The sequence below is a fragment of the Somniosus microcephalus genome, chromosome 19, assembly GCF_052327205.1.
Source record: "Somniosus microcephalus isolate GS21.2 chromosome 19, FLI_Smic_1.0, whole genome shotgun sequence".
Classification (NCBI taxonomy): Eukaryota; Metazoa; Chordata; class Chondrichthyes; order Squaliformes; family Somniosidae; genus Somniosus; species Somniosus microcephalus.
This window is the reverse complement of record NC_141005.1, coordinates 33,492,033-33,519,620: the sequence shown is the minus strand read 5'-3', so window position 1 is coordinate 33,519,620 and position 27,588 is coordinate 33,492,033. Positions and strand designations below refer to the sequence as shown.

Genomic DNA, 27,588 nt, shown 5'->3' with positions numbered 1-27,588 from the left:
GTGTGAGGATCTTCTCCATTATAAAAAATTTAGTTAATAAAATTGATGCGCCATCAATTACTCAAAAGACTGAAGTTGAGCGAGTAACAATCAGGCTTTTATTAACTAAAGAATGAAGGTCTAGTCTCGAGTGGTCGACCCGTCCAGAATACTAAGGGACTGGGAGGTAGTCACTTATATACCTGGAATAGTGGGAGGAGTCAGCCGAGGCATGTCCAGACCTGTACCTAGTGGAATACACATACAGACACATACAGGTATGACAGTGGTTTACCACACTCTCGAGTCAGTACAAAGAAGGTTCACTCGGTTAATCCCGGGGATGAGAGGATGGACATATGAGGAGAGGTTGAGTAGATTGGGACTCTACTCATTGGAGTTCAGAAGAATGAGAGGCGATCTTATTGAAACATATAAGATTGTGAAGGGGTTGGATCGGGTGGATGCGGGGTGGATGTTCCCGATGATGGGTGAAACTAGAACTAGGGGGCATAGTCTTAGAATAAGGGGCTGCTCTTTCAAAACTGAGATGAGGAGGAACTACTTCACTCAGAGGGTGGTAGGTCCATGGAATATGCTGCCTCAAAAAGCTGTAGAAGCTACATCATTACATAAATTTAAAACAGAAATAGACAGTTTCCTAGAAGTAAAGGGAATTAAGGGTTATGGGGAACGGGCAGGAATTTGGACATGAGTCTAGGTTCGGATCGGTCATGGCCCTGTGGGTAGCGGAGCGGGCCCAGGGGCCGTGTAGCCTGATCCTGCTCCTATTTCATGTGTCTAATTCTGTTAGATTCAGGAGATGGTTCAGTAATAGTAGATTGGCGGTTAGGATCAGATCAGCCATGATCTTATTGAATGGCGGAGCAGGCTCGAGGGGCCGATTGGCCTACTCCTGCTCCTATTTCTTATGTTCTTATGTACTCCTGGATCTAGCTCGATGCTATATATTTTTTTCAAAACTATGATTGAACGTTTATCTCTATAGTCATAATTTAAAATGTAGTTTCAAGCTATTGAGGCACTTCCTCCCACAGTTGTGAGTTTTGTTGTGAACCGGTCTATAAATTCAACACTGGATCGGCTGGTGAAAAGTTAAAAAATTAAAAAATTAAATGTTCTGGTCTCCATATTATTAAAAGGATATAGAGACACTAGAGAAGGTGCAAAAAATATTTACTAGGATGATACCAGACTAATATGCACAGAGAAATCTCAATACCAAAAATGACCAGTGTAGAATTATCTATACAATATTTTATTTGAACTGGCAATGCTCCAGTGAATCTTACGTAAAGAGATGACCTTTGATAGTTATAAGCCACAGTACCAACAGTAAGTTGCAGCAGCATCATGTCAAACGTTGATGTAAACGCTGGTTTCAACAGAAAATGAGAGCATCAGTGGCCTTTTTTTTAAAAAAAGGAAGTATTCTGACCGACTAAGTCGTTTGAAACAACTACTTTTATTTGATAATTGGGAAAACTGGCTTGGAGAGGTTGCTGAGGCCAGTAGTACAAAGGAACAGGTTTAAACACAGATAGCTGCAGTGCTGTCACCAGGCTAGATTGAACGTATTATATACCAATATACTGGAGGAAGAATCACATTTAAGCCAATATGCTTCTTGTGTGATACTCATAATTCATCACCTCAAATTGCATCTAGCAGTATGAGTGACAGGCATGTAACCACTAATATGCCCCAGTGTTATAGAACTCAAAATGCTCTCTGCAGCCATAAACCAACATTTACAATTATATTGCTGGTTTTTTACCCCACAGTTCAAATGAAGGTAATGAGAATTTTTTGTCTTGTCCAATCAGAAAATCAGGATGTGACTTTGGTCACACACATACAATGCAGCACTTGGGGCATGGTTGTGGACCATGTACATTTAAAAATCAATTAGGAATCTCAGCCGTCGAAATCATTCTGTCGGACAATTTCTGTTCACTTCTCTAATAATCAGTCTGTGCCAAGATTGCTGTTAGGATATCTGAATGTTCTCCACTTACTGAAAGCAACATCCTAATTAATTAAAAGGTGCGAATGAAGCAATTAACAGTTTTACAAACACTATTTGCAAATACCTCAGTTTGCATGACAGAAATTAAATTATATCTGATTATTCCATGAAATGGAAAGGGCTGCTGAAGCATGGAATGTTTTGCCACAGAGAGTGCTTGAGGCAGAGACCATTGCATCGTTTAAGGAAAAATTGGGTAAATATTTGAAGCAGAGGAAGAGACACGACAATGGGGAGAACGCGGGCCAGTAAGTAGCACACGGTTGGATTTTCCTTCACGTAACCCCCATCTTTAGAAACAAATTCACGTATTTCGCCAGATCAGTAAATAAATACTCCGTTTATTCCAGAGCTGGGGCCAGTGCGGGGTTCAACCCAGTTCCACGCAACATTCACAGTAGTTATTATTCAGAATGCTCCAAAAGTACCTCCCTGCTTGTTAGAGGTCTAAGCACTACCTGCAATAAAAGACTAGGGATGCAATCAGAAAGTTGTATCTGGGAAAATTGTTTTTGTTTAGCCGATTGGAAAATCAGGACATGTATTTGAAGCACCATATTGTTTTTAAATAACTGGCAACAACAATTGGTTATTACCAGAACACTAAAGCCCCAGGAATTCAGAGGTAGCCTGGCCTGTGGAGGGAAATATTGCTACAGAAAGTTTAAACACAGAAAAGACAACTCTATGGGCAAGTTTAGCGATTTTGTTCTGAATTTTTTTTATGTAGTTGTTATGTTAGAAATGTTATACCAATACTATCAGTTTTGACAGTAAATCAACCGAAGATAGCTCTCAAACCACTTTCAAAAGTACTTTGAGTGATTTCATTGGTTTCCCTTCTCCCATTTGCTTGATGTTTATTGGTAACTTTTGCCATCTGCTTGCTGGTCAGTAGCTTTCCTACTTGTTCAGTAATATTTGAGACAATTAGCGTTGTTCAGTTTACAACTTCAACTTGTCCTCCTCCCACTTTTAAATATTATGGGGGCGATTTTCCCACTGGAGGCGGGTTTCAGTTTGGGTGGGTTTGAAACTCGCCTCCACTGATAGGTTTCAAAAATTTGTGATTTTCCCATGATTGGCCACTTGATTTCAGAGGTGTGGGATGCCCTTGCTCAATTAGTGTTTTGGGACTGAAACGCGCCTCTGTTGACAGCACTTTTCCAGTCTGATTTTATGGCTTCTTGCTCCCTTGGCTCATTCCACAGCATTTCTGCGTCTCCTGCACCACCTCCAACATCTTTTGAGAAACCACTATGTCCAATTCCAAGGCAAGGGCCTCCCCGAGGCTCTTGGATGAGGCGCTGCAAATGTTGTTGGAGGGGCTGACAGCTAGCATGGAGGTGCTCTTCCGCTCATCTCGGAGGAAGAGGCCTGCCAAAGAAACCTCTGTGGGTACAGCTGGCAAGGGATATAACTTCCAGATCTGTGTGCAGATTGGGAGACTATTTCTGTGTATTGATGAAATGCCATTCCCTGTTTTAAAGCATTTAAATGATTTGAAGCCAAAATGTTGGCGTTATGCCATCTGTTCTTTCGCCTTAGGCAGCTCCACATTGCGGGCACCGTCACACTTGTGTTGTCAGGTTGGTGGCCCGAGTGAAAGGAGGCCAGAGAGTCATGTCCATTGTCAATGATGTCCTAAGATGGAGCCAAGGACATGTGCCAACTTGGGCAACCTATGCAAATCTGGCCATGATAAGTTCATCCCTTGCATCCCAGGCAGCCATGTGCTTGCGTGCTGCCGCTGGTCAATACACCGGTGCTCTGACCTCCTCCTCCTCCTCCTCCAGATCCTCCTCCTCCTCCTCCTCATCTGAGGTCCGTGCAGAAAGAAAACAAATGGTTCCCATGCTGCTTGTAGATGCCTCCTTTGGGGAAGCGCTCATTGCAAGCGGGGAGAGGGTCTTCCAAGGAGATCCCACAGTTGACAGAGTCAAGCTGCAGCACCTCCGACTTCGGAAGGCCTTCTAAAAGTGCTCAGAGGCCTTTTAAAGCCAAGGTCTGGCACCTGCAAGTAATCCTTGCTGCAATAAACGATGTCTTGTTAGACCTGCAGCAGTGAGGAGGCCACCCACGAGTCACTCCATCAGGTTTACCTGGCGTGGTTTACGCCGAAAAGCTGGAAAAATCATGAAGGCCTCTCAAAATAGGCTTAGAGAGGCCCTTAACGAGCATTTAAGGATCTTTAATAGCTCAATGGCCAGATGGAGGCGGGAGCATTTCCCGACCTCCAAAACCGGCACCGGTAAAATCCCACGGAGGCAGGTTCCAAACCCGACCTCTCTGAATCTGATTTTCACGCCTTCAAACCTGCCTCCACCGACGTCAGAAAATCGCCCTCTATGTATCTGAACCCCCAAGTCTCTGCTATTCCAACTCTTTCAATGTTTCACCATTTAATGTATATTTCTTCTCCCCATTCTTCCTCCCAAAATGAATAACGTCACATTTTTTCTGCATTAAATTTCATTTGACATTCCACTAACCTATGTCCTCCTAAAATTGATTAAAGTCCTCTAAACAGTTAACTATGTTCCCTATTTTGTGTTATCTGCAAATTTTGATACCATGGTTCCATACCCAATACCTGCTCATTTATAGATGTAATGATGAGAGCAATGGTAGCAACACTGACCCCTGGGGGGACGCCACTGTTTATAGCCCTTCAATCTGAAAAATATCTATTAAATATCCACTGTTTTCTGTCCTTTAGCCAACTCCTTATCCATGATGCCACATTCCTTTTAATACCAGGCACTTTAATTTTATCAACATCCCTCCTGTGCAGTGTACAGGTCTGTGCCATAAAAATTGGTCGACTGCATTGGGGTGGAGTACTACAATTATCTTCAGCACTCTGGGCAAGGGAGAAAAAAAATCTGCTGTGGTGTTCACTTCAAAATGGTTTTGAAAGTTGAAACTGCTTTCCCGTGGGAGGATATTGGTCAGGAGTAAGGAGCTGAAATGGTTGAGTGTAGTTGGATTACGGACTTGGTCCAAAGTTGATCCTTGACACGTTAGCTTTGTTTGATTGCTTTACGGTATGAGAGAGGAATTTTCAATTTTTTCCTGAATCAGCTACAGGTTATTGAGATTGTGTGGTTAAGGGCTGTCTTAATGGTGTACAGGAAACTTTCTGATATCCGGCACTGACGGGACCGAGCTGGTGCCGTAACATCAAAAATGCCAGACATACCAGAGTTAATGTTTAAACATACGGAACGGAGAAGCTCCGTGTGAATCAACAAACCCTGTTGCTTAGCAACAGCTTCAAAACAGTCGGCTGCAGCTGCAAGCGTCTGTAGCTGAAGCTGTTGCTATAGCTACAGACCTTGCAGTGCTTGACTGGGGAAAAAAAGCAACGAGAACTAAAAAAACATATAGAAAACGGCTCCTGATTTTTGCCGTTAGATCGAGTATTCCGGACATATAACCTCCGGATAAACCAAAGTTTCCTGTACAAGGTTTCACCATTGTTTGGATGGGGCAGGTCTGATGCTCCTTTCTCACCTTTTTTGTATGTTTGTATATGGGCATGCAATTTCCCCCCAAAAAATCAACCATTTCATCTTATTTTATCTGTATATACTGGTCTCAAACTACCAGAGTTCCTGAAGAACAACTTATCAATCAATCATTTGAATAAGCATAGCCAGCATGGCCCCACAGACAAGGTGAAATACAACATGCAAAAGAAAAGGTGCAGAGGTCTGACAATTTAGATATTTAAAAACTCAAAGCTTACTGGAGTTATTATGGCAAACATTAAGGGGACAGTTGTTTACTAAACTACATCTGAAACATAATAATGGGCCGGATATTCCGATCCTTACGGGTGTGTACGCGCTGTGTACACACCTGTAGGGACATCGGAAATGCCGGTTTCAGGCATGCCATGCGCTGAAAACCGGCATTTCCAATCTGTCAAGAATACTCTTGACAGATCGGACGCCTGCCCTGGAGAAGGGCCTCTGCGGGCGGAGAGTTCCGCTTTCTGGAGAACCTCCGCCTGCTGAAAACCCTTAGAAATCTTACGCCTGGTAAAAAGCAGGCGTATGGCCTGCTTTTACCAGCACAAGATTTGAAATAAGTAAAAAAGAATTTCACTCATTTATCATTTAAAAATACTTTAAAAAAAGGGAAGTTTATTTTTAGCCCCGTAAAAAACTTTAATTTTTTTTTTCAAAAAAATTAAATTTTTGTTTAAAATATTTAATTTATTGTAATTTCAACTCATTTTAAAAATGTGATTTATTTTTAAATTTATTTAATGTTTTACAGTGTTTTGGGTTGATCTCCATTCATATATTTGACAGGTCTATCTGTCAAGTGTATGAAGGGAGATTCCCTTCTCCTATTGGCTCCCCATGGCCCACGTGATCCCAGGGATGCTTGCGAACCGTATGCGCCTCTGGGATACGTAGGTCCTGCACATTTCGAGTTGGAGAGGCCCAGGAGCGGTAGTGTCTGGATCTCGGGAGCCCCCAGGTAAGTCCGTAGATTTTTTCCAGATTGGAGGCCTCCGCACGCAGGAAGCCTCCGATCAGAAAATACGGGCCAATAACACTTACGCTAACAAAAGGTGCACTTACACTGCAAGTTTCAGTGCGAACCAATTTCCACTAAGTTGGCAGTGGCTGAAGTCAGGGCCTGACCTGTCTCTGAAGCAAAGGAGTGAGGGACTAACCTGGATGCAGTAGTCTCACACTGCTTTAGTTTAACACCGCATATAGTCATGAAGAGGTCCAGTTGATCTCCTGAGCACTTTTTAAACCTTAATTTAAATATGAGAGAGCAGGAATTCTCTGCTCCCCAATCTCTAAACATTTAAATTTATAACATGTACCCAAGCATGCACTGAGCTCTCTCCTGGACAGGCCAGTTAAAGTTCCAGCCAGACAGGAGCCAAGCAACCTAAGCTGGATCCTAAAATGTTAGAATAGACATGGGGAAATACACACACTCACACAAAGAAAGTGTGATGCCAGTATATCCCTAGTTTACCAGTCTGATCAGATACAAAATTCGTAGTAATACATTAGATTATATTTAAAGCATACATAAATTGTAAGTTAAAATGCCAGAAATGACGGTGCTGGAAATTTAGAAGTAAACTATTTTATATATCAACATTTGCAGTGAGACAGCTGACATTAAACTTTACATTAAATTCAGTTTTATAGTAAAAATAGTACAGGCTTTAAGGGGAAATAATCGGACAAAATTACACAGATTATAATCAACCATAAATAAAATATTTAACAGAGAGAGCACTGAACAGCTTTGAATTTTCAAAATGTGCAAGTTTGGTACTATATAGTTTCTTTTTACAGTAGAACCTCAATTATCTACTGTAATAGAGGGCCTCCTCTACACCCCCCCCCCCGAGGTTCCATTGTACACTATTTTAATTACCTATAATCAATATCTTGCTTGCATCTTATACTGCTGTCTGTATAAGCATTTAATTGCATGTACTCAATTTCTTAGATCTGATGCAATCAGATTTATGACCTGTTTTTATTACCCATGTTCCTTTTCCCACCAAGGCCTGACTGCAGCTAGTCTTCTAACTCAGACCTGACTCTAGCAAAAAAAAATTGTAAATAAATCAGAAATGTGGACAATCAAAGTTCCACTAAAATGGCATTCTATAGAGCTTCACAGATGAATGCCAAAAAAGTGTAACAAAAGAAATACAAGAAACCATAAAACATTTGCTTTGTATTTTTTTAATATCTGCTAACTTTTCATTCTGCCAGATGATATACTATTCCCTGTCCAAGAAAGCAAGCGACTTGCTGCCAGGTCTCTGCCAATGCTACTTTGCAATTGAAAAGAAGGATCAGATCTACACTTTATCAATACTCGGGTGTAATTGGTTTAAAGATTTGAGTCAGTCTGAAACCACACGCCACAGTGGCGAGTTGTCCACAACATACACATGCATTACACAGCAGCAGTGTGGAGGCCTGCTATTCAGGTAGCACAAGATCTCTCTGCAAGACCATTAGTAACTTCAGATTCTCTCACTGCAGGTTTGCTACTTGTCTCTATTTAAAATCATTTTGCTCAATATATGTATATGGTTTAGCAAACGCCTTCAGAAATCCACTTGTTTGTAATGTGCAGAGTCTGGAAGCACTAATTGCTCCACAGGAATAAGTGAGAACCAGGTGAAATGGTTTGTGAGACAGAGCATAATCCCCATGATGTTTCATAACCGGTCTTTGCTTTTTAGAGATGCTGGCCGACCTACTGTATATTTTCAGTATTTTCTGCTGTATTTGTGATACCTAACTATCCAGTCCCACGCTCGTACAATAGTCTGTTTTAATTTATCTCTTTCAACAAGTTTCAGAGAAAGTAAAGCAACAAGAGAGAATAAAAATCTGTGGGACCTAAAGTGTCAATATTGTCTTACCTGCAAAATCAAGCCCTTTATCAACATGTTTAACTCTGTAATGTGCTCTCAAGATGACAGGGTCCTGGTAGGCTTCAGTCACACTACAAAAGGGACAGTGCATGTGGCTACCTTTAGAATTAGCAGAACATTTCTCATCCTGGCAGAGAACTGGATTGTAGTTATGCTCTGTTCCTTTAACCCTCACTGATGGATGAGTCTGCATACAAAATCAAGGTAGAAAACATAATTAGACAAATGTAATCCAAATAGCCTCTCCAAAGAACCATTCGGCCATAAATACAACATTTTTGATGTTGCAGTACCATGCTTGTTCAACTCATTGTTGAAACAAAATCTGTAAGCTGTGGGGAGAAGACAGCAAATATACAGAAAGTGGGGTTGTACTGCACATTGGAGCATAAATGAACAGCAACACATTTTTTTCCCCCACACGGCTCCAGTCTCATTCCTCAGACATAGGGAGGTAAAATTGGATGGCAGTCACTACGTGCCATCATATACACAGTTGTTAGCTCAACAACAGGATTAGCAGAAACCTTAAGAGTGGGCCACATTCTCGGAAGGGTTGGTATGTGGGGCAGGATAAGGGCTAGATTTTTTTCTGCGTGTCAATGTTTACAAAAAAGTAGTTGCAAATAAACAGGTAAAGATGACCAGTAAAGATGACAATGGACCTTTTCAATATTACTATTATTCAGAGTCTTCGTCACAACTTAAGGGAAATAGTGAGACAAGGGAAGCTAAACTGCTCATTAAAAACTGTATAGCTGCATTAAAGTCCATCATGAAAACATTCATGCACTTTTGCATGGGGGGGGGCGGGGGAAGAGGAATTTAAAATGAAAACTGCATCTTGAGCTCCCATTCAGAATGGGGATTAATTATACAAAGAAAGGTCAAGTTCACCATAGTTTATTTAAAAATAATTCGTGGAGGAGACAGCCGCTTCTCTTTATTAAGCTGACAACAATGACCTGCCTCAAGGGCAGCCAGGTTCATTTGCCATTCCTGGAAATTCATTCATTTCACAGTGCGAGAATTCTTAGCACCAGAAGGGCCATGGCATTGTGTCCCGGCATGATCAACACCTTTAAAAGGGGAGGGGAGAAAGCTGCAAGAGAAAATGAGCTCCATTATAATCTCAGTGTTCATTATGAAGACAAAATGCACTTGACTGTTTATACTCTTTATGTATGGTATCAGCAACAATAACTTGCATTTATATAGCACCTTTAACATAGAAAAATATCCCAAGGTGCTTCACAGAAGCATAAACACAGACTGAAATTGACACTGAGCCAAAGAAAGAGATACGAGGAGGGGTAATTAAAAGCTTGGTGAAAGGTAGGTTTTAAGGAAGGGGGAGAGAGAGAGATGGAGAGGCAGAGACATTTAGCAAGGGAATTCCAGAGCTAAGGTCCTAGACAGCTAAACACACGACAAGCAATAGCGTGGCAAAGAGAGTGAGGTGGTTCACAAGATGCCAGAGTTGGAGGAACGCAGAGTTCTCGAAGAGTTGGAGAAGGTTAGACATAGGGAGGGGTGAGGGTGAAGGGATTTGAACAGGAGGATGAGAAAGATTCAAACATGGAGCTGCAGGAAAGATGAGCATGGATTTGAGAGATGACAACATGGTCAAGAACTTTGGAGAGGACAGGGAGGTTGGAGATGGGGTGGTCGTTTGCAAGGACAAAGGGGTTGAGAGTGAGATTTTTGAGCAGGGGACGATAATGATGATGGCAGCTCTGAAAGACAGGGCGACAGTACCCGAGGAGAGGAAACCATTTATAATGTCAGCGAGCACGTGGGGCCAGTAAGGAAGTTGTGTGGTCAGCAGTTTAGTGGGAATAGGGTCAAGAGAGCAGGAGGTGGGTCTCATGGACAAGACGAGCTTGGAGAGGACATGAGGTGAGATAGGAGAGAGCTGTTGAAAGACATGGGTTCAGGGCTAGGGCAAGCAAGGATATGGGGGAACGTAACAGAGACAACTGAATGGATGGTCTAAATCTTAGTGACAAAGAAGTCCATGAGCTCCTCGCACTTGTTGGAGATGAGAGTAGAGGGACCAGGAGAGAGGGGTTTAAGGAGATGGTTTGTAGTGGAGAAAAGGAGCTGGAGGTTATCTTTTCATTCAAGCATGATCCTGGAATAGTGAGCAGCTTTGGCAGAGGAGAAAATAGTGCTTGATGCCAGATACTTTATACTCCTTATGGTATAAATTTAAAAAGACTTGCATTTATATAGCGCCTTTCATGACCTCAGGACATCCCAAAGCGCTTTACAGCCAATGAAGTACTTTTTGAAGTGTAGTCACTGCTGTAATGTCAGAAACGCGACAGCCAATTTGCGCAAAGCAAGCTCCCACAAACAGCAATGTGATAATGACCAGATAATCTGAGTTAATGATGTTGATTGAGGGATAAATATTGGCCAGGACACCGGGGATAACGCTTCTTCAAAATGGTGCCATGGGATCTTTTACATCCGCCTGAGAGAGCAGACAGGGACTCGGTTTAAATGTCTCATCCAAAAGACAGCACCTCAGACAGTGCAGCATTCCCTCAGTACTGCACTGGAGTGTCAGCCTAGATTTTTGTGCTCAAGTCTCTGGAGTGGGTCTTGAACCTACAACTTTCTGACTCAGAGACGAGAGTGCTACCAACTGAGCCATGGCTGACAATTTACTCAACAATCTTACATTTTCTGTACTTGAAATTCTTACTGACTGTTACACATACTTTCATTTGAATTCTGGATGTTTGTTAATTTTGTAGGAGTAAAAATATGACATGGTGCACAAGGACATTAATGAATAGCTAGGTTACATATAAATATAGTAGATTATTGCTAAAATATCAGATTCATTTCTGATATATTAAACTCTTCAACTGTACATGTTAAAAATTACACATTCAATTCGGAACAAAAATGTTTTAATTAATTGTACTGTGTAAAGCTGTATTTCTTTAAAAAAAAAGCTCTAACCCTAAATACATCCCCATACATAGCCTTCACCTCCATTTGAAGGCACCTCGATTAGTCATGGAAATTCATTGATTCATTTCTCAAAGTAAATACACATCTCCATGGTGCCATCTACAAGGACCTCGTGGCTTAGGTAGTAAACTGGGCTTTCCAGACACATCATCCATTTTTCAAATGCTTCATTTTTGACCCTCCACAGCTGGATTAACTGAATGTTCATCATTTACACCAGTTAGCCCACTCGTTAGCTAATTGAGAAGTACAAAAGCAGCATTATTACAAGTGCACCTTCCATTTTTCTGCCATTCTTAACAACATAAGGTTTCTAAAAATTGCCTGCAGAAAGTTGCACGAGCTCATCATTCTGACTGGCAGTTCTAAAGTACCAAGAGTGTTTGTGATTTCTAACCAAAAGACAAAAATATTCCCCATAAAGATTCATGCTCACACTGAACAGAAAATAAAGCACGATGGTATGAATAAATATCAGTTTCAATTATATAAGAACAATTATATAACCTGAATTACAAATGTAATTCTAAAAAAAACTGACAATTTAATTTTGATAGTTTAAAATACAAAAATTCAGGAACCCCTGGAAGAGATTGCATATTTCAGAACACTAGTTTGGACAACAAATGAACAGCTGTAAAAAAAAAATATGCAATGTACCTGAAGTATAACTATTGCCTGGCTAAGTATCAGCTTGGCTTAGTCAATAGCTTTCTCACTACTGAGTCAGGTGGTTGTGGATTGAAGCCCAACATTCCTCCATCAATCAACACAATCAACAACAGATCAACTGGTCATTCATCTCATTTTCTGTTTTTGCGATTTTGTTGTGTTCAAATTGGCTGCCATGTTTTCCTGCATGCCAACAGTGACTGCGCTTCAAAAGTAATTCATTGGTTGTGAAGCACTTGGGAAGTCCGGAGGACAGGATAAAAGGTGCAGCATTTCTCCCTTGCTGTTAAGCAAAAATATTATTCCAGTTGTAGTAACTGCAGTTGTTGCTATTTCGATCTTGCCAGTTCAATGCTCCTGGGCAAAAACTACAGCAAGAGGATAATCACTTCACTGAACAAATACAAATTTTGGCTGGCTATTCCTTCAAATATTCCATAAACTGACACAAAATCAGACAGATTTCCTTTATATAAAAAAAGCGTACAAATCTGCTGCCATTTTGTGACAGCTATTGTAAATCAAAATGGTGTTATCAAATTTGCTATTTTGGCACACTCTTGCAAACCACATTCATCTGTTCAAATTCTACCTGTATAATAAGTTTACTAACTGAAAACAGTTATTTAATGTACTATGGCTTTTTACCCATCACTGCCTTGCATTCCAGATAATTTGTTGTTCTATATATTACACCAGTATATGGAACTGGTTTTCAAAATCTTCATTTACATTAAATTTTATAGTTTGCATTAGATAAATTCATACCCAATAGAGACAAAAAAAATAAGCTGTCAAGTTATTTTAACTTTTATTTAGGCTTTGCAAATTTGTCAGTTTTCAAACATGAAAAGCTCTCAGGCTTGACTGCTGTCAGGTCACATTAAAATTAAAATGGCATCCTAGCCATATATGGATATGTACTGTGCACAGTGAGTTCTTCACATGCAGGCGCACACAGGTAACAATAAAAGGCTGATATTCTTTGATACCATTTACCAAACAAGGAGGTTTTAATACAAAAGTTCAATTACTGGGAATGTGAAGGGGGCAGGGGAAGAGTACAATTTACATGACAAGTGTTAAAGGAGAATTTTACCATAGTGATTTGAACATAAAGATTGCACAAACACCAAGGACCGATAATTTTATAGACAATAAAGCAAGTTGGTGGATTCAAATGGGTGTCCGCCACAACAAATAGCTTATTTTTATCAAACCAATGTCTCTGACATATTCATAACAGATTTTTAGGAAAAGTTTAAATCCATTTTTGCTTTTTTTTTTTGCATCCAGTTCAACTGCACTTTCTAATGCAATTTGTGAGCAGGTGCTGAGTGCCATGCGTAGTGATGGCAATTTAACCCTGTCTCTTTTGAAGCAATGCTCCAAATTTAGCTTTTCTGTAATGTCTACTACAGGAAACTTTGGTTTATCTGGAGGTTAACTGTCCGGAATGCTCGAGCCACCGGCAAAAATCAGGAGCCGTTTCGTTACGTTTTTTTTCTTTTTGTTGCTTTTTTTTCCCACCAGTCAGGCTCTGCAAGGTCTCGCTGAAGCTGTTGCTAAGCTACAGAGACGCTTGTAAGGTACGGCCGACTGTTTAGAAACTGTTGCTAAGCAACAGGGTTTGTTGCCAGATACGGAGCTCAAAATCTCCGTATGTTTCAACATTAGTGCTGGTTTGTCCGGCAGTTTTGATGGGACGGCAACAGCTCGGGCCCGTCGGTGCCGGATAGCACAAAGTTTCCTGTATATGCCTCTAACAGTTCCCGTCAATCACCTCCTCCAAAGGCTGCTGTCAGGAAGTTCTTTTTCACAATGATCAGGTGCAATGGTGAAGGCAGAAAAAGCTCTCCACTAACCAAAAAAAACCCTTCAAGCAAAATAAAGGGAGACAGGCCAGAAGTGCATGGTTTAAGAAAACAATAAGAAGTTATTCTCTTGACAGCTTATGAAGGCATAAACCACCAGTCTACATGCCATAGGTATTAGATAAATAAAATTAAACAGCTATATATGTAGTGTAGTAAACTAACCTGCTATAGTACATTTCCACCCCATTAAACTGGTCACAAGATTGATATAGATGAGGAAACTATTCGGCCCATCTTCACTGATCTATCTAGAAAAAACCTATAGTCCCCACATCACAGCATCCAACTGTTGCTTAAAATATTCCAAAGTTTTTTGTCATCATCGTACCTGGTCACCGTGTGAGAAAGAACTTCATGACATCAATCCTAAATCTGACTTTTGGCAACTTGACCCTGTCTCTCTTGAAGCATTGCTTCAAATTTATCTTTTCTAGAACGTACTATAACAAAGTACTCAATTTGTGGTCCGACCAGAGCCCTTTAGTTTTAGCATTTGTACTCTACTGATTTGGCTATAAAGTTCAGCGTCCGATGCTTTGTCCTTGTCAGTTAACACGTCTTTGGTCTCATTGTCATGGCAATATCAGTGTTCTGGGCCCTTACCTTATACCTCTAGTGGAGTCTTTGTGGGACCAAAAAGCATCTGCTTAACAGGTGTACAGGAAATCATAGAAGGTTGATAAGTGGGAAACAGTTTAGCTACTGAAGAGAAAAGGAATTACGCTGGTGGAAGCACCTGTAATCTTCTCTCAACCGTGTCCCTGCAACTGCGATAGCCTGCAGGGACAGCTGGCATCAATTAAGTGGGTGTGGAGAAGGTTGGCCATCACTCTCTGTGAGGCTTGCCAATGTCTCAGGACAGTTTATATACTGCTGAGTTAGGAGTTTCCGGTCAGCTGAAATAGAGCCAGCTCTCTATGAACAAGAAACTGAGGAATTTTGGAATTGAGAAGCCTAGCTTGATGTTACAGATCAAAATTAAGAAATATCCTCAGCCTTTTGAGTGCCACAAAATAGTAGGCTGCAGTTTCACATTGTTGATTTTCTGACACAGTGAGCTCCTGATGTCAGCCATCAAATGTCTATTCTGCCTGTACATCCTAAATTACCCGCTTGCCTTTTCTCTGAGAAGAATACCTAGTGAGAGGAGCAAGAAACTAAAAGAGAAAATGAAAATAAGACTATACTCTAAATTTGAAAAATATACTATGGAATGCAATCTATAAAGCTTTATTTTTCATTACAAGTTACATAATTAACCAGTCACTAAGGTGTTTGGCTACTGAATTTGTCATGCAGTCAAAAGGGCATGTGTCAAAGTTTCCAACAGATGTATTTATGAATTTAAAAGGACAAGCTCAAGCGAGCACGTCTCAATAGTGCTGCTGATCCTTGGGTGTTCCTCGCCAATTATGGGCTTAAATGTTTTGCCCCACGTTTTCTATACATGGAAAAAAAATGGACAAACCAGAAAGCTTAAAAGCCACGTGGATATCAATTCTAAAGGGTTTCTCTTTACTCCTCTATTGAGAAATTATTCCCCCGTGAATCTGCTGTCAGTTCCAATACTCCCGGGTAGATATCTCTAAAAGATTAAGATAGAATTTTGAGACAGCTGAAACAACTTGGGGTTTATATATATTTTTGGAGTGTTTCATCAAAATTGTGTGTATTTGAGATGACCCTTCTATCTCTGAAAACGTATATCATTTTTCTTTCTGAACAAACAATTGATAGAAAAGCTTATCCTTCATCAATTATCTGCCACCGATTCATTTCTACTACTCTCCAAACTGCTCCCTGCCAGTGCTGTCAAAACCATATCTAACAGGATCAGAGCGCTACACTGACTGCACCAAGGTTCAATTAAGGACAGTCAGTTTAGTTATTCATTAGGCTGTATGCTTTCACATCTCAATTTTGCCTTGGGAAACCTTTCTGTTTGTAAATTGAGAAAGAAAGAATTTTAATTTAAATGGCACCTTTAGGACATCTTACAGCACTTTACAGCCAATGCATAGTTTAATCACTGTTATTTTGTAGGCAAATGCTGCAGCAAGGTCCCACAAACAGCAAACAAACGAATGACTAGATAATCTGTTTTAGATGGTATTGGTTGAAGGATAACTTTTGGCCAGAACATCGGGGGAAACTCCTCTGCTCTTTTTCAAATAGTGTCATGGGATCTTTTACACCCATCTGACAGAGAAGTTGGGGCCTTGGTTTAATGTTTTATCTGAAAAACGGCAATGCCATCAAAACAGCACTCCCCGAGTACTGTACTGAAGTGTCAGCCTAGATTATGTGCTGAAGTTCAGGAATGGGTCTTTAACCCATAAACATCTGACTCACAGAGGTGACAGTACTACTAGTGAACCAAGGCTGAATTAAATTCTAGTATGTACTGCAATATTTTCCATTGTTAACATGTTGACTTTTGATGCTTTATTAGCTTGCTATTTATTATGGTATCTTGATATGACATGTTGAGGTCCCTAATTTTTCAATTCCTTTCTTGATGGTCATTTTTGAGATCGTCAAAGGCAGGATAAAACACAATTATACCCTATCATATAACTTAAAGATAAAAATTATCTGGAAATGCTTATTAAGGAGAAACCAATACAGTCCAATTTCTGGTACTTCATAGCTAATATCCCTCATGACTTAACAAAATTGAAAAAAAAAATGTTTTACCTAACACTTCATTTATGAGACATCAATAGAACAACGTTCTTAGTCTGTCCTTCATTCCAATCCCCATTAGAAAAAAAATCAATGCATAATCATCTATCATAGCACGCACACACCGTAGATGCTTAATATTGCACAGCTAAGTAGTCAAATAAAGCAAACAAAAATGCCTCAGCACCATAGCATGCACGAAGAAAATCTGTGCCTGGCACACCCTTCAAGGGCTTGTACTGAGAACACTGCACTGTGATCAAGGTTGCAAAAATCCACTACTGCAGCAAACATTTACCGCATCAGCAAGAGTGCAAATGATCAATAATACACTCCCATGATAGTTACAGTGTGCTGTGCCAGAGCTACAAAAGATGCAGCCCATGCACAAAAAAATAACTGCAGCAATCAAGTGAGATTTGATCTTTCCTTTGATCATCTCAGGACACTGAACAGAATTATCATCTAACAGTCTATGTTATCTACATTGCTAGCTTTGACCTTGAAAGCTAAAAATCATCGCTACTTTCCCACTGCATTAATTCAGTATAAGCAGTAATATCTATGCAGCTAATTTTAACAACAACTTGCATTTATATAGCGTCTTTAACGTAGTAAAACATCCCAGGGTGCTTCACAGGATTCTTACCAAACAAAATTTGTCACCGAGCCACATAAGGAGATATTAGGACAGGTGACCAAAAGTTAACTAGGTAGGTTTTAGGGAGCGTCTTAAAGGAGGAAAGAGGTAGAAAGGCAGAGAGGTTTAGAGAGGGAATTTCAGAGCTTAGGGTCTAGGCAGCTGAAGGCACGGCCGCCAATGGCGGAGCGATGAAAATCGTGGATGCACAAGCAGCTAGATTTGGAGGAGCACAGACATCTCGGCGGGTTATCAGGCTGGAAGAGGTTACAGAGATAGTGCTGGACAAAGCTATGGAAGGATTTGGAAATAAGGATTAGCATTTTAAAATCAAGGCGTTGCCAAACCGGGAGCCAACTTTGATCAGAGAGCACAGGGGTGGAGAGTGAATGGGACTTGGTGCGAGTTAGGACACGGGCAGCAGAGTTTTGGGTGAGCTCACGTTTACGGAAGGTGCAAGGTGGGAGGCCAGGCGGGAGGGCATTGGAATAGTCGAGTCTAAAGGTAACAAAATGAGGGTTTCAGCAGATGAGCTACAACAGGAGCGGAGACGGACAGGCGATGTTACAGAGGTGGAAGTAGGCAGTCTTGGAGATAGAGAGAATATGGGGTTCAACTCGGTCAAATAAAACACCAAGGTTACGAACAGACGCAGACAGTGGCCAGGGAAAGGGATGGAGTCAGTGGCTGGGGAACAGAGTTTGTGGCGGTGACTGAAGACAATGGCTTCAGTCTTTCCAATACAGGTAGACTATCCTTTATCCGAAAACCTTGGGACCAGCTGTGTTTCGGTTTTCGGAATTTTTCGGATTTCAGAAGGTTTTCATCTCCATATCCGACAACAAACACTGTTGCTTAGCAACAGCTTGTAAACACTCGGGCCCTGCCTTGGAAGCATCTCTGAAGCTGTTGCTAAGAGACTCTTTCCACAGCCTGACTGTTTAAAAAAACGCTAGGGGAAGAAAAAAAACCTAACAAAACGGCTGCTGATTTCTGCCGTTAGATTGAGGTTTCCGGCTCCCCCTGCTCCGTATCTGAATTCCTTGACTTAGCGGGGGTCTGGGGCTCGACTGCCGCCGCCAGTTGTGGGAAAGCCGGATATCAGCTGACTCCTACACTAAGCTGGCCCGCAAATCAGGTCGGGGGAGGGGGGTGGGGGAAGAAAAGTCTGCAGCTATCGGACGGGCCGCTGTATTGTTGGGTTCACTCTCCCGGTACCTCCTTCACACTGCCCGGCTCGGCCTGCAATCTCCTACCCAGGAGGGAACTCTGTGACCCTCTGCCCTGCTCACAGGGAAAGGCAGAGCTCCCGGACCACTCCTGTCATGTTTGGCGCCACTCGGGTCATGTCATGTGCACGACTTACGCTCCACGAAAAAACTTTCAGTTTTTAGAGGTTTTCGGAAGTGCGGATAAAGGATAGTCTACCTGTAGTTAATTGGAGGAAATTTCTGCTCATCCAATACTGGATGTCAGAAAATCAGCGTGAGAAATCAGAGGCAGTAGAGGGGTTGAGGGAGGTGGAGGTGGTGGTGTGGTAGAGCTGGGTGTTGTCAGCATACACGTGGAACTCGGCAGATAATAACAGTTTATTAATTTGGAAATAAGTTTGTCCAAGTTATCCTCTCAATCTAGAACTTATGCATTGTAATTTAAAAGAAAAGTACTTCCACAAAATGCATAGGAAAGCTATGTATCGGTATTTAGATGATTTACTCCTGATGAACTTTGTATCTTACTACCTCCCTGATAATAAATTAACTTTGTAGCTTTTTTCATTTTAGGTTGAAGTTGAATTTTTGTTGTTAGTGTTTCTCATTCATTAATATATTCTTTTTTTCTGCCTGACATGTCCATAATCCATTGGAAAAAATGAAATTTAGGAGGAAATCCATTTCACAACACATGAAAACCCAGGGGAAGAAAAGTTAAATGTTCAGTAGGGTGCAGAGTTACTGAATTAAAATACAGTGCATTTCTGTTTCTAACAAATCTTGTTTGCCTCAAAAAAAAAGTAGCATTATGATTGTGCATCTAGATAATCTGAAAACAAGGGTCCATTTAAAGGAAAGGGAAAAGCTAGCATTTATATACAACCTTTCATAACCTCAGGACATTCACAGCCAATGAAGTGCTTTGAAGTGGAGTCACTGTTGTAATGTAGGGAAGTGTGGCAGCCAATGTGTGCACAGCAAGATCCCACAAACAGCAATGAGCTACATGACCATAGAATCTGTTTTGGTGATGTTGTTTGAGAGATTAATATTGGCCAGGGCACCAGGAGAACACCCTTGTGTTTCTTTAAATCCTGGGATCTTTTACATCCACCAGAGAGGACCAATGGAGCCCCAGTTTAACGTCTCATCTAAAAGACATCACTTCTGACAGTCCTTCAAAACTGCAACTGGATGGAGTGTCAGCCTAGATTGGGTGCTTAACTCTGGAGTGGAACTTGAACTCACAACCTTATGACTCAAAGTTGAGAGTTCTACTGCTGAGCCAAGGTTGACAGTGTATTATAAGTTGGCGGACACAAACTAGCAGATTGTACAGACTGAGGCCAGTGTCTGCAATTGAAAACAACGGTGTATCTGAAAATCTCGGTGCATGTCAGATGCCAAAACATGAATGTTTGTAGTTATACAGAACCACAGATAGCCACATATCATTTGATCATTTGTCGTTTCTCACCCTTTTCTTGGTTCTTAGTTCTTTATAAATCTTCGATTTATTTTCTCTCATTTTCCATCAACACAAGTTCCTTCTTTCTTTCATTTTTAACTTAGCAACAGATACAAAATCCTATGACATAGTCCAGAAATACTCTAATTGACACTCCACTGCACAGTACAGCTCACAGCTTCAGGGAGCCAAGTGAATTCTGCTAGTTACAAAGTAAAGGAGGCCTGGATAGTGCTCAATTTGTTTTTCCCACTTTTCAGTCAGGAATTATTTTTTTTAATAAAAAGCGTTCATGCCAAACACATTCATCAACCAGAACAGGTGGTGGACACCAACCAAGATACTGTACAAAGAATTTGGAGAGGGTAGTGGGAGGGAAGACAGAGGGCACACTGGTGAAAAGATTTCTTTTTAGGATGCTTGGAAGGTTAATGTGAAGTCACAAATAAGATTGTCACATCTTAAAATAAACAATTTATATTTATTAAGATACAAGTTAATGCTGCCCAGCCTCAGAAACATTCCGGAGTTGCCCCAGCCCCAGAACCGTTCTGGAGCTGCCCAGTCCCAGAACCCAAGGGCAGAGTTCTGTGTGTGCACTTAAATAAACAGACACAGAGTTTCCCCCCTTTCCTGACTAGACAGTGGCCTGACTCAGTCATGTCTGCTGCATTCTGAAGTTAATGTAATTTTGACCATTAAAGATATAAATTCCTTAATCTGTAGCACAAAAACGGTGCAAGCAAAACAGACCCTTCGCGTTTCATGGACCTAACTGGACGGAATGTCTAAAATACTTATGGGCACTTCTACCGACAATGGTCATGTCATTAGCTGTTTCTAACCCTAACCACTAACTCGAAACCATATAATGTCAACAGTGTGATGCATGGCCAGGTGTGGTGCCAATAGTCATGGTGACATTTTAATTGATGCAGGTCGGCTGTGTTGTCAATAATCACTTAAGATACATGGATGTCGCATCACAAAAAAAATCCATTTCATGCCAAAATAGATGATCCACACAATTAAAATTAGATGAGATTAAGAGGTCAAGACAAGGCCACCAACTAGTATGATAGCAAAATACTGCAGATGTTGGAAATCCGAAATAGTATTTTATGTAACAGAAAATAGGATGCTTGGAAGGTTAATGTGAAGTCACAAATAAGATTGTCACGTCTTAAAATAAACAATTTATATTTATTATGAGATACAAGTTAATGCTGCCCAGCCTCAGAAACATTCCGGAGTTGCCCCAGCCCCAGAACCGTTCTGGAGCTGCCCAGTCCCAGAACCCAAGGGCAGAGTTCTGTGCGTGCACTTAAATAAACAGACACAGATGCACTTGGATTACTGCATACATTGGATTCCAGAACTCTGACAGTTTATTTTTGTTACAGTGGATTAAGGGAGTCATTATGACAGAACAGTCACTAACTGTAACTAAGTTACAAGAGTTTTTTTTTAACAATTATAAATTAAAACTTTCAAATGTTTCTTCTTAAAACGCTTAACATGCAGCATACCAAACTGCAAGTTTTGAACCCTGGAGAATTCATGGCAAAATGAATTCTACACACTCCTTGGCAGCCTTTGCATTTATTTAGCAAATGAGAAAGGAACGATTGTTGGCTTCTACACGCCAGGATTTCTAAATGTAAAAATTGCCTAATTTTACAGATTTTTCTTCATAGCTTTGTTACAAGCTCAAAAATGTTCAGTTTTGAGAATACTGTAAACTAAATCTACAAATCCACATTTTTTTTTAACTTTTCATTTTTTTAAAGCGTTAATTGTATAAAGTTATGAATGGAAGTTGCTATTCACGCATAATTCTAAAATAGCCAAAGCAATGTGGTACTGTACTCAGCTTTACAGTAACTGGGTTGTGTTGATATCCATTAGTTTTATGTATGACTGATAGCACAGTGCGTTCGTTTTTGTGCATATTACTGTATATGGCATAAAAAGCATAGTTTAGCTGCGCATAGCAACCACTAGTGTTAATTTTGTGAGTAAGAATGCAGAAAAGCTTGGTGAATTTGCACTGGAATCTAAATAGACACGACTGAGCTTTCCTATGTCCCGAGGCACACTTCAAAAACTCTAGAAAATTACTTGCAATCAAGGAGTACGATATACACAACTAGTAAAATCTCCTTCCATAATAATGACTAATTTTTGATTTGTTTTCTTACAGAATGCAATATACACATACACATAAGAGAAACTAGCACTGTTCATCAGTTTCCTCTTGCATTTTTGTTATGAAAATGCACAAAAATCTAACAAATTATTTCCCTTTATGTTTACACAGACGTGTTGAGAGGACTTGTATTGTCTCTCGCTTGGATCATCATATTAATATTTTAAGCAAAATTAACTCAGTCTTTCAGATTGCTGGGAGTGGGCATCGAGATTGACCAGGAGAGGTTGATCAAAAGCAATTTCCAGATTCCTCTGGCCGATTACTTTAGCACAAACTGAACTTGTAAAACACAACACTGCTCTTTAAATCTTTAACCTCAGCAGTCCTGGATAGGTGCTAACTGCACAACACGTTACCACTCTGGGTTGGATTAGAAAAAAAAGGCCTGTGCTGGCATCTCTTTATTGACAAGACGGCTGAACGTAAACCACATTATTAAAAGAGTATAACTTCTGTAAATATAACAAACCCACTGGAGGTGGAAGGGATCACCGCCATTTTAGGAAAGCATCCGAGAGCCCGCACACACTGTTTCACTGTCAGCCTGCAGCAGGTACAGTACTCACAATGAAAGCTGTCATATCCCTCTTCAAATTCTAAGCGGTTCCCCCCCCTCGCTCGACGATTTGGCGGTTTATTGGTTAAAATGTCAGCATCACAACAACCGACTTGGGTTGATTTTGTGTGTGCTCGTCATCAGTTTCGACCGGGCGGCGAACACCAATTACGTCACCTTCGGGCGGCCATGGGAACTCAACTTCGGGCCCCGCCGGCCGAGAATAGCCGAGTCCGTGTTCGGCTCTGACGGAAATGCACCAAGTTCGCAGCCAAGGTGCGCTCTGTCTCACTGTGCGCTGTGCCAGCTCCAGGAGGCTGCAACTTGTCCATTTTTGTCGACCGGCCGAGGGTTACGTTAACCATTTTGAATACAGCAATAGCCTGCACTAAAACACACACCCACATATATAAATTTCTAAATGCATTTAAGGAATCTAAATGAATCAAGGATTATCGTACCAGATAATATGCAAAGTTATTATTGTATTAACAATTGTATTGAAGTTTTGTCACATTGAAAATTAAATGAGCACGTTACATAGAGTCATAGAGTTATACAGCACAGAAAGAGGCCCTTCGGACCATCGTGTCCACGCCGGCCATCAAGCCCTATCTATTCTAATACGATAGCAAAATACTGCAGATGCTGGAAATCCGAAATAACAACAGAAAATGCTGGAAAAACTCAGCAGGCCAGGCAACATCAGTGAAGAGAGAAATAGAGTCAATGTTTCAGGTCGAAACCCTTTGTCAAGACTGAAGAAGCACAGGAAATGAAACAGATTAAAAGGCCAGTTTGGGGGCTGGGAAATGGGGATGAAAGAACAAAAGAGAAGTGAAGAGCCATTAAGAGGTATTCAAAACCAGACGAGATGGTGATAGGACTAGTGGAGACAGAAGACGGCTCTAGATTAGGTGCGAAATGCGCTGGCAGAATGGGAGACAGCTGCCATGTGGGAGAGAAAAAAAGGGGGGGGAGGGCCAAAACAAAGGTGTGGATAAAAAATATAAGTAAAAATGTAATGATCTGAAATTGTTTAACTCGACATTGAGTCCGGAAGGCTGTAAAGTGCCTAATCAGAAGATGAGGTGCTGTTCCTCGAGCTTACACTGAGCTTCCGTGGAGCAATGCAAGAGCCCGAGTACGGTGAGGTCTGAGTGGGAATGGGGCGGTGAATTAAAATGACAGGCGACCGGAAGCTCGGGGTCATCCTTACGGACTGAACGGAGGTGTTCCGCAACGTGGTCACCCAATCTATTCTAATCCCATTTTCCAGCATTTGGTCCATAGCCTTGTATGCTATGACGTTTCAAGTGCTCATCTAAATGCTTCTTGTTGTGAGGGTTCCTGCCTCTACCACCCTTTCAGGCAGTGAGTTCTAGATTCCAACCACTCTGTGGGTGAAAAAGGTTTTCCTCAAATCCCCTCTAAACCTCCTGCCCCTTACCTTGAATCTATGCCCCCTTGTTATTGACCCCTCTACTAAGGGGAAAAGTTCCTTTCTATCTACCCTATCTACGCCCCTCATAATTTTGTACACCTCAATCAGGTCCCCCCTCAGCCTTCTCTGCTCTTAGGAAAACAACCCCAGCCTGTCCAGTCTCTCTTCATAGCTGAAGCGCTCCAGCCCAGGTAACATCCTGGTGAATCTCCTCTGCACCCTCTCCAATGCAATCACATCCCTCCTATAGTGTGGCAACCAGAACTGCACACAGTATTCCAGCTGTGGCCTAACTAGCGTTTTGTACAGCTCCATCATAACCTCCCTGCTCTTATATTCTATGCCTCGGCTAATGAAGGCAAGTATCCCATATGCCTTTTTAACCACCTTATCTACCTGTCCTGCTGCCTTCAGGGATCTATGTACATGCACACCATGGTCCCTCTGATCCTCTGTCCTTCCTAGGATCTTACCATTCATTGTGTATTCCCTTGCCTTGTTAGTCCTCCCAAAATGCATCACCTCACACTATTCAGGGTTAAATTCCATTTTCCACTGTTCTGCCCATCTAACCATCCCGTCTATATCGTCCTGTAGCCTGAGGCGTCCCTCCTCGCTATTTACCACTCCACCAATTTTCCTGTCATCTGCAAACTTACTGATCATACCTCCTACATTCATATCTAAATCATTAATGTACACCACAAACAGCAAAGGACCCAGCACCGATCCCTGCGATACACCACTGGACACAGGCTTCCAGTCACAAAAACAACCTTCAACCATCATCCTCTGTCTCCAGCCCGCTTGATTGGCACTCCATCCACCACCTTCAACATTCACTCCCTCCACCACCGGCGCACTGTGGCTGCAGTGTGTACCATCTACAAGATGCACTGCAGCAACTCGCCAAAGCTCCTTCAACAGCACCTTCCAAACCCGCAACCTCTACCACTTAGAAGGACAAGGGCAGCAGACGCATGGGAACATCACCACCTACAAGTTCCCCTCCAAGCCACACACCATCCTGACTTGGACCTGTATCGCCGTTCCTTCATTGTCGCTGGGCCAAAATCCTGGAACTCCCTTCCTAACAGCATTGTGGGTGTACCTACACCATATGGACTGCAGCGGTTCAAGAAGGCGGCTCACCACCATCTTCTCAAGGGCAATTAGGGATGGGCACTAAATGCAGGCCTAGCCAGTGACGCCCACATCCCATCAATGAATTTTTAAAAAACTAAGCCAATTTTGGATCCAATGTGCCAAATTGCCCTGGATCCCATGGGTGCTTACCTTCTTGACCAATCTTCTGTGTGGGACTTTGTCAAAAGCCTTACTGAAGTCCATGTAGACTACATCAACTGCACTACCCTCATCCACACACCTAGTCACCCCCCAAAAAATTCAATCAAATTGGTCAGACATGATCTCCCCCTGACAAAGCCATGCTGGCCTGCTGGAAAATATTATTTTAATTGTTTAATTGAACAAAAGGTTCAGCTTTCACCAAAAGTTTCTTGTTTTATACTTGCCATAAAACTGGGTTTTACAATTCCAAAGTTTTAAAGGAAGGATCAGTCAGAATGTCTAATCTAACACTTGCCATCATCCGTGCTTAAATTAACTTAAAATTCCATTAACCTTGAAATGAATAAAAGAAAACCTGGCTCTTCAGCCTGAAGACCAAAAAGATCTTTTTGTGTGTTGAATCATTGAACATCTAAGTAGCTAAGAACGGTACATTAAGGAGTTTGTATCTGTTAATTTTTTTTGAATTACAATGTTCTATCCATCTGCATGTTGAGATGCAACTAGCCAAAATCTTCTTGCTAGATTAAGCAATGTCGGTGTTTAAAACAGGATGATTTATTAAAACTGTTCCAACGAGCTAAATTACATGTTAGTATTTGGTTGTAAACATAAAATCCAAAGTAATGAGAGGATAGAAGTAAAACAGAGAAGGGTTTTTGGCCAGCTTTTGTTTTTTGTCACATTTCTATATTGATTACCGCTTTCAATAGTTGACCCCGAGCTACAAGCTCTGCTAAAATTAGTTGGATATTACAGGGAACTCTGCAAACAGCGAGCTCTGGACACGTTCTGTGGTTGAATTGAAATCTTTGGTTTCCTGTAGTTAAGTGTATTTATTTGGCTTTTTCTGAGGTTTACTCAAATCTAGACTTCAGGGTATACAATTGACAATCACTGGAGAGCGGGTTATTAAGGGCAATCCCTTTTATACCGAACATTTTCGCAAGCATCAACTAATTCATATATTTAACTCAATCCAGACAGATTTTATTTAACGGCAATGGTTTAATAAAATAGACAATTTAATTTCCGGATGAATTGACACACACGAAATTATCACAAAATAATCAAGTCTGGTGGGCAGCACGGTGGCATAGTGGTTAGCACTGTTGCCTCACAGCGCCAGGGACCCGGGTTCGAATCCGGCCTCGGGTGACTGTCTGTGTGGAGTTTGCACATTCTCCCTGTGTTTGCGTGGGTTTCCTCCGGGTGCTCCGGTTTCCTCCCACAGTCCAAAGATGTGCGGGTTAGGATGATTGGCTATGATAAATTGACCCTTAGCGTTAGGGGGATTAAATACGTGGGGTTACGGGGATACAGTGGGATATGTGTTGGTGTAGGGGTTACGGGGATCGGGTGGGATATGTGTCGGTGCAGGCTCGATGGGCCGACATGGCCTCTATCTGCACTGTGGGGTTTCTGTGATTTCTGTGAAATTGGAGCAAAGCTATTAGCAATCGTGGCACTCATCAAACCACTGATTGATTCGTGGGCTTTAACCAAATCCTGAATTTATTATGAAAAAGGGGTTGACCAAAGACGCTGTTTTGAGTAAATCATTCATTGGATTTAGTCAAAGTAGGGATGCTTGTGTAGGGTCTATATATTTTACTGTTATTTCTCACACTTTTTCCAATGCATAGCATACAGCTGATTAAAGGAAAATTAACTGGAATATCTATGGTAGTATATTAAAAACGTCTGCACGGACTTCATAGGAACATAGAAACAGGAGTAGGCCATTTAGCCGCTCGAGCCTGTCCCGCCATTCAATAAGAGCAGGACTGATCTGTGACCTAACTCCATATACCTGCCTTTGCCCATATCCCCTAGTACCTTTGGTTAACAAAAATCTATCAATCTCAGATTTAAAATTAACAATTGACCTAGCATCAACTGCCATTTCTGGAAGAGAGTGCCAAAGAGAGGAGGATAGTGATAGACTTCAAGAGGACATAGACAGGCTGATGGAATGGGCGGACATGTGGCAGATGAAATTTAATGCAGAAAAGTGTGACGTGATACATTTTGGTAGGAAGAACGAGGT

The 27,588-nt window shown here is 41.3% G+C and overlaps 1 protein-coding gene across 3 annotated transcripts in view; it reads right to left on the bottom strand.

The window, feature by feature from the left end:
* The window catches only part of LOC147104295 (uncharacterized), an 89,308-nt gene extending 66,367 nt beyond the window's left edge, over positions 1-22,941 (bottom strand). For 2 of the 3 annotated variants that reach the window (XM_085961487.1, XM_085961488.1), the window contains exons 1-2: positions 22,794-22,941; positions 8,460-8,658 (exon numbers count right to left, since the gene is read on the bottom strand). In XM_085961487.1, coding sequence (XP_085817613.1) covers positions 8,460-8,658; positions 22,794-22,808 — 214 coding nt within the window. In that variant the 5' untranslated portion in view covers positions 22,809-22,941. The other variant, XM_085961489.1, reaches the window with a different exon arrangement.
* Between the last annotated feature and the right edge of the window lie 4,647 nt (positions 22,942-27,588).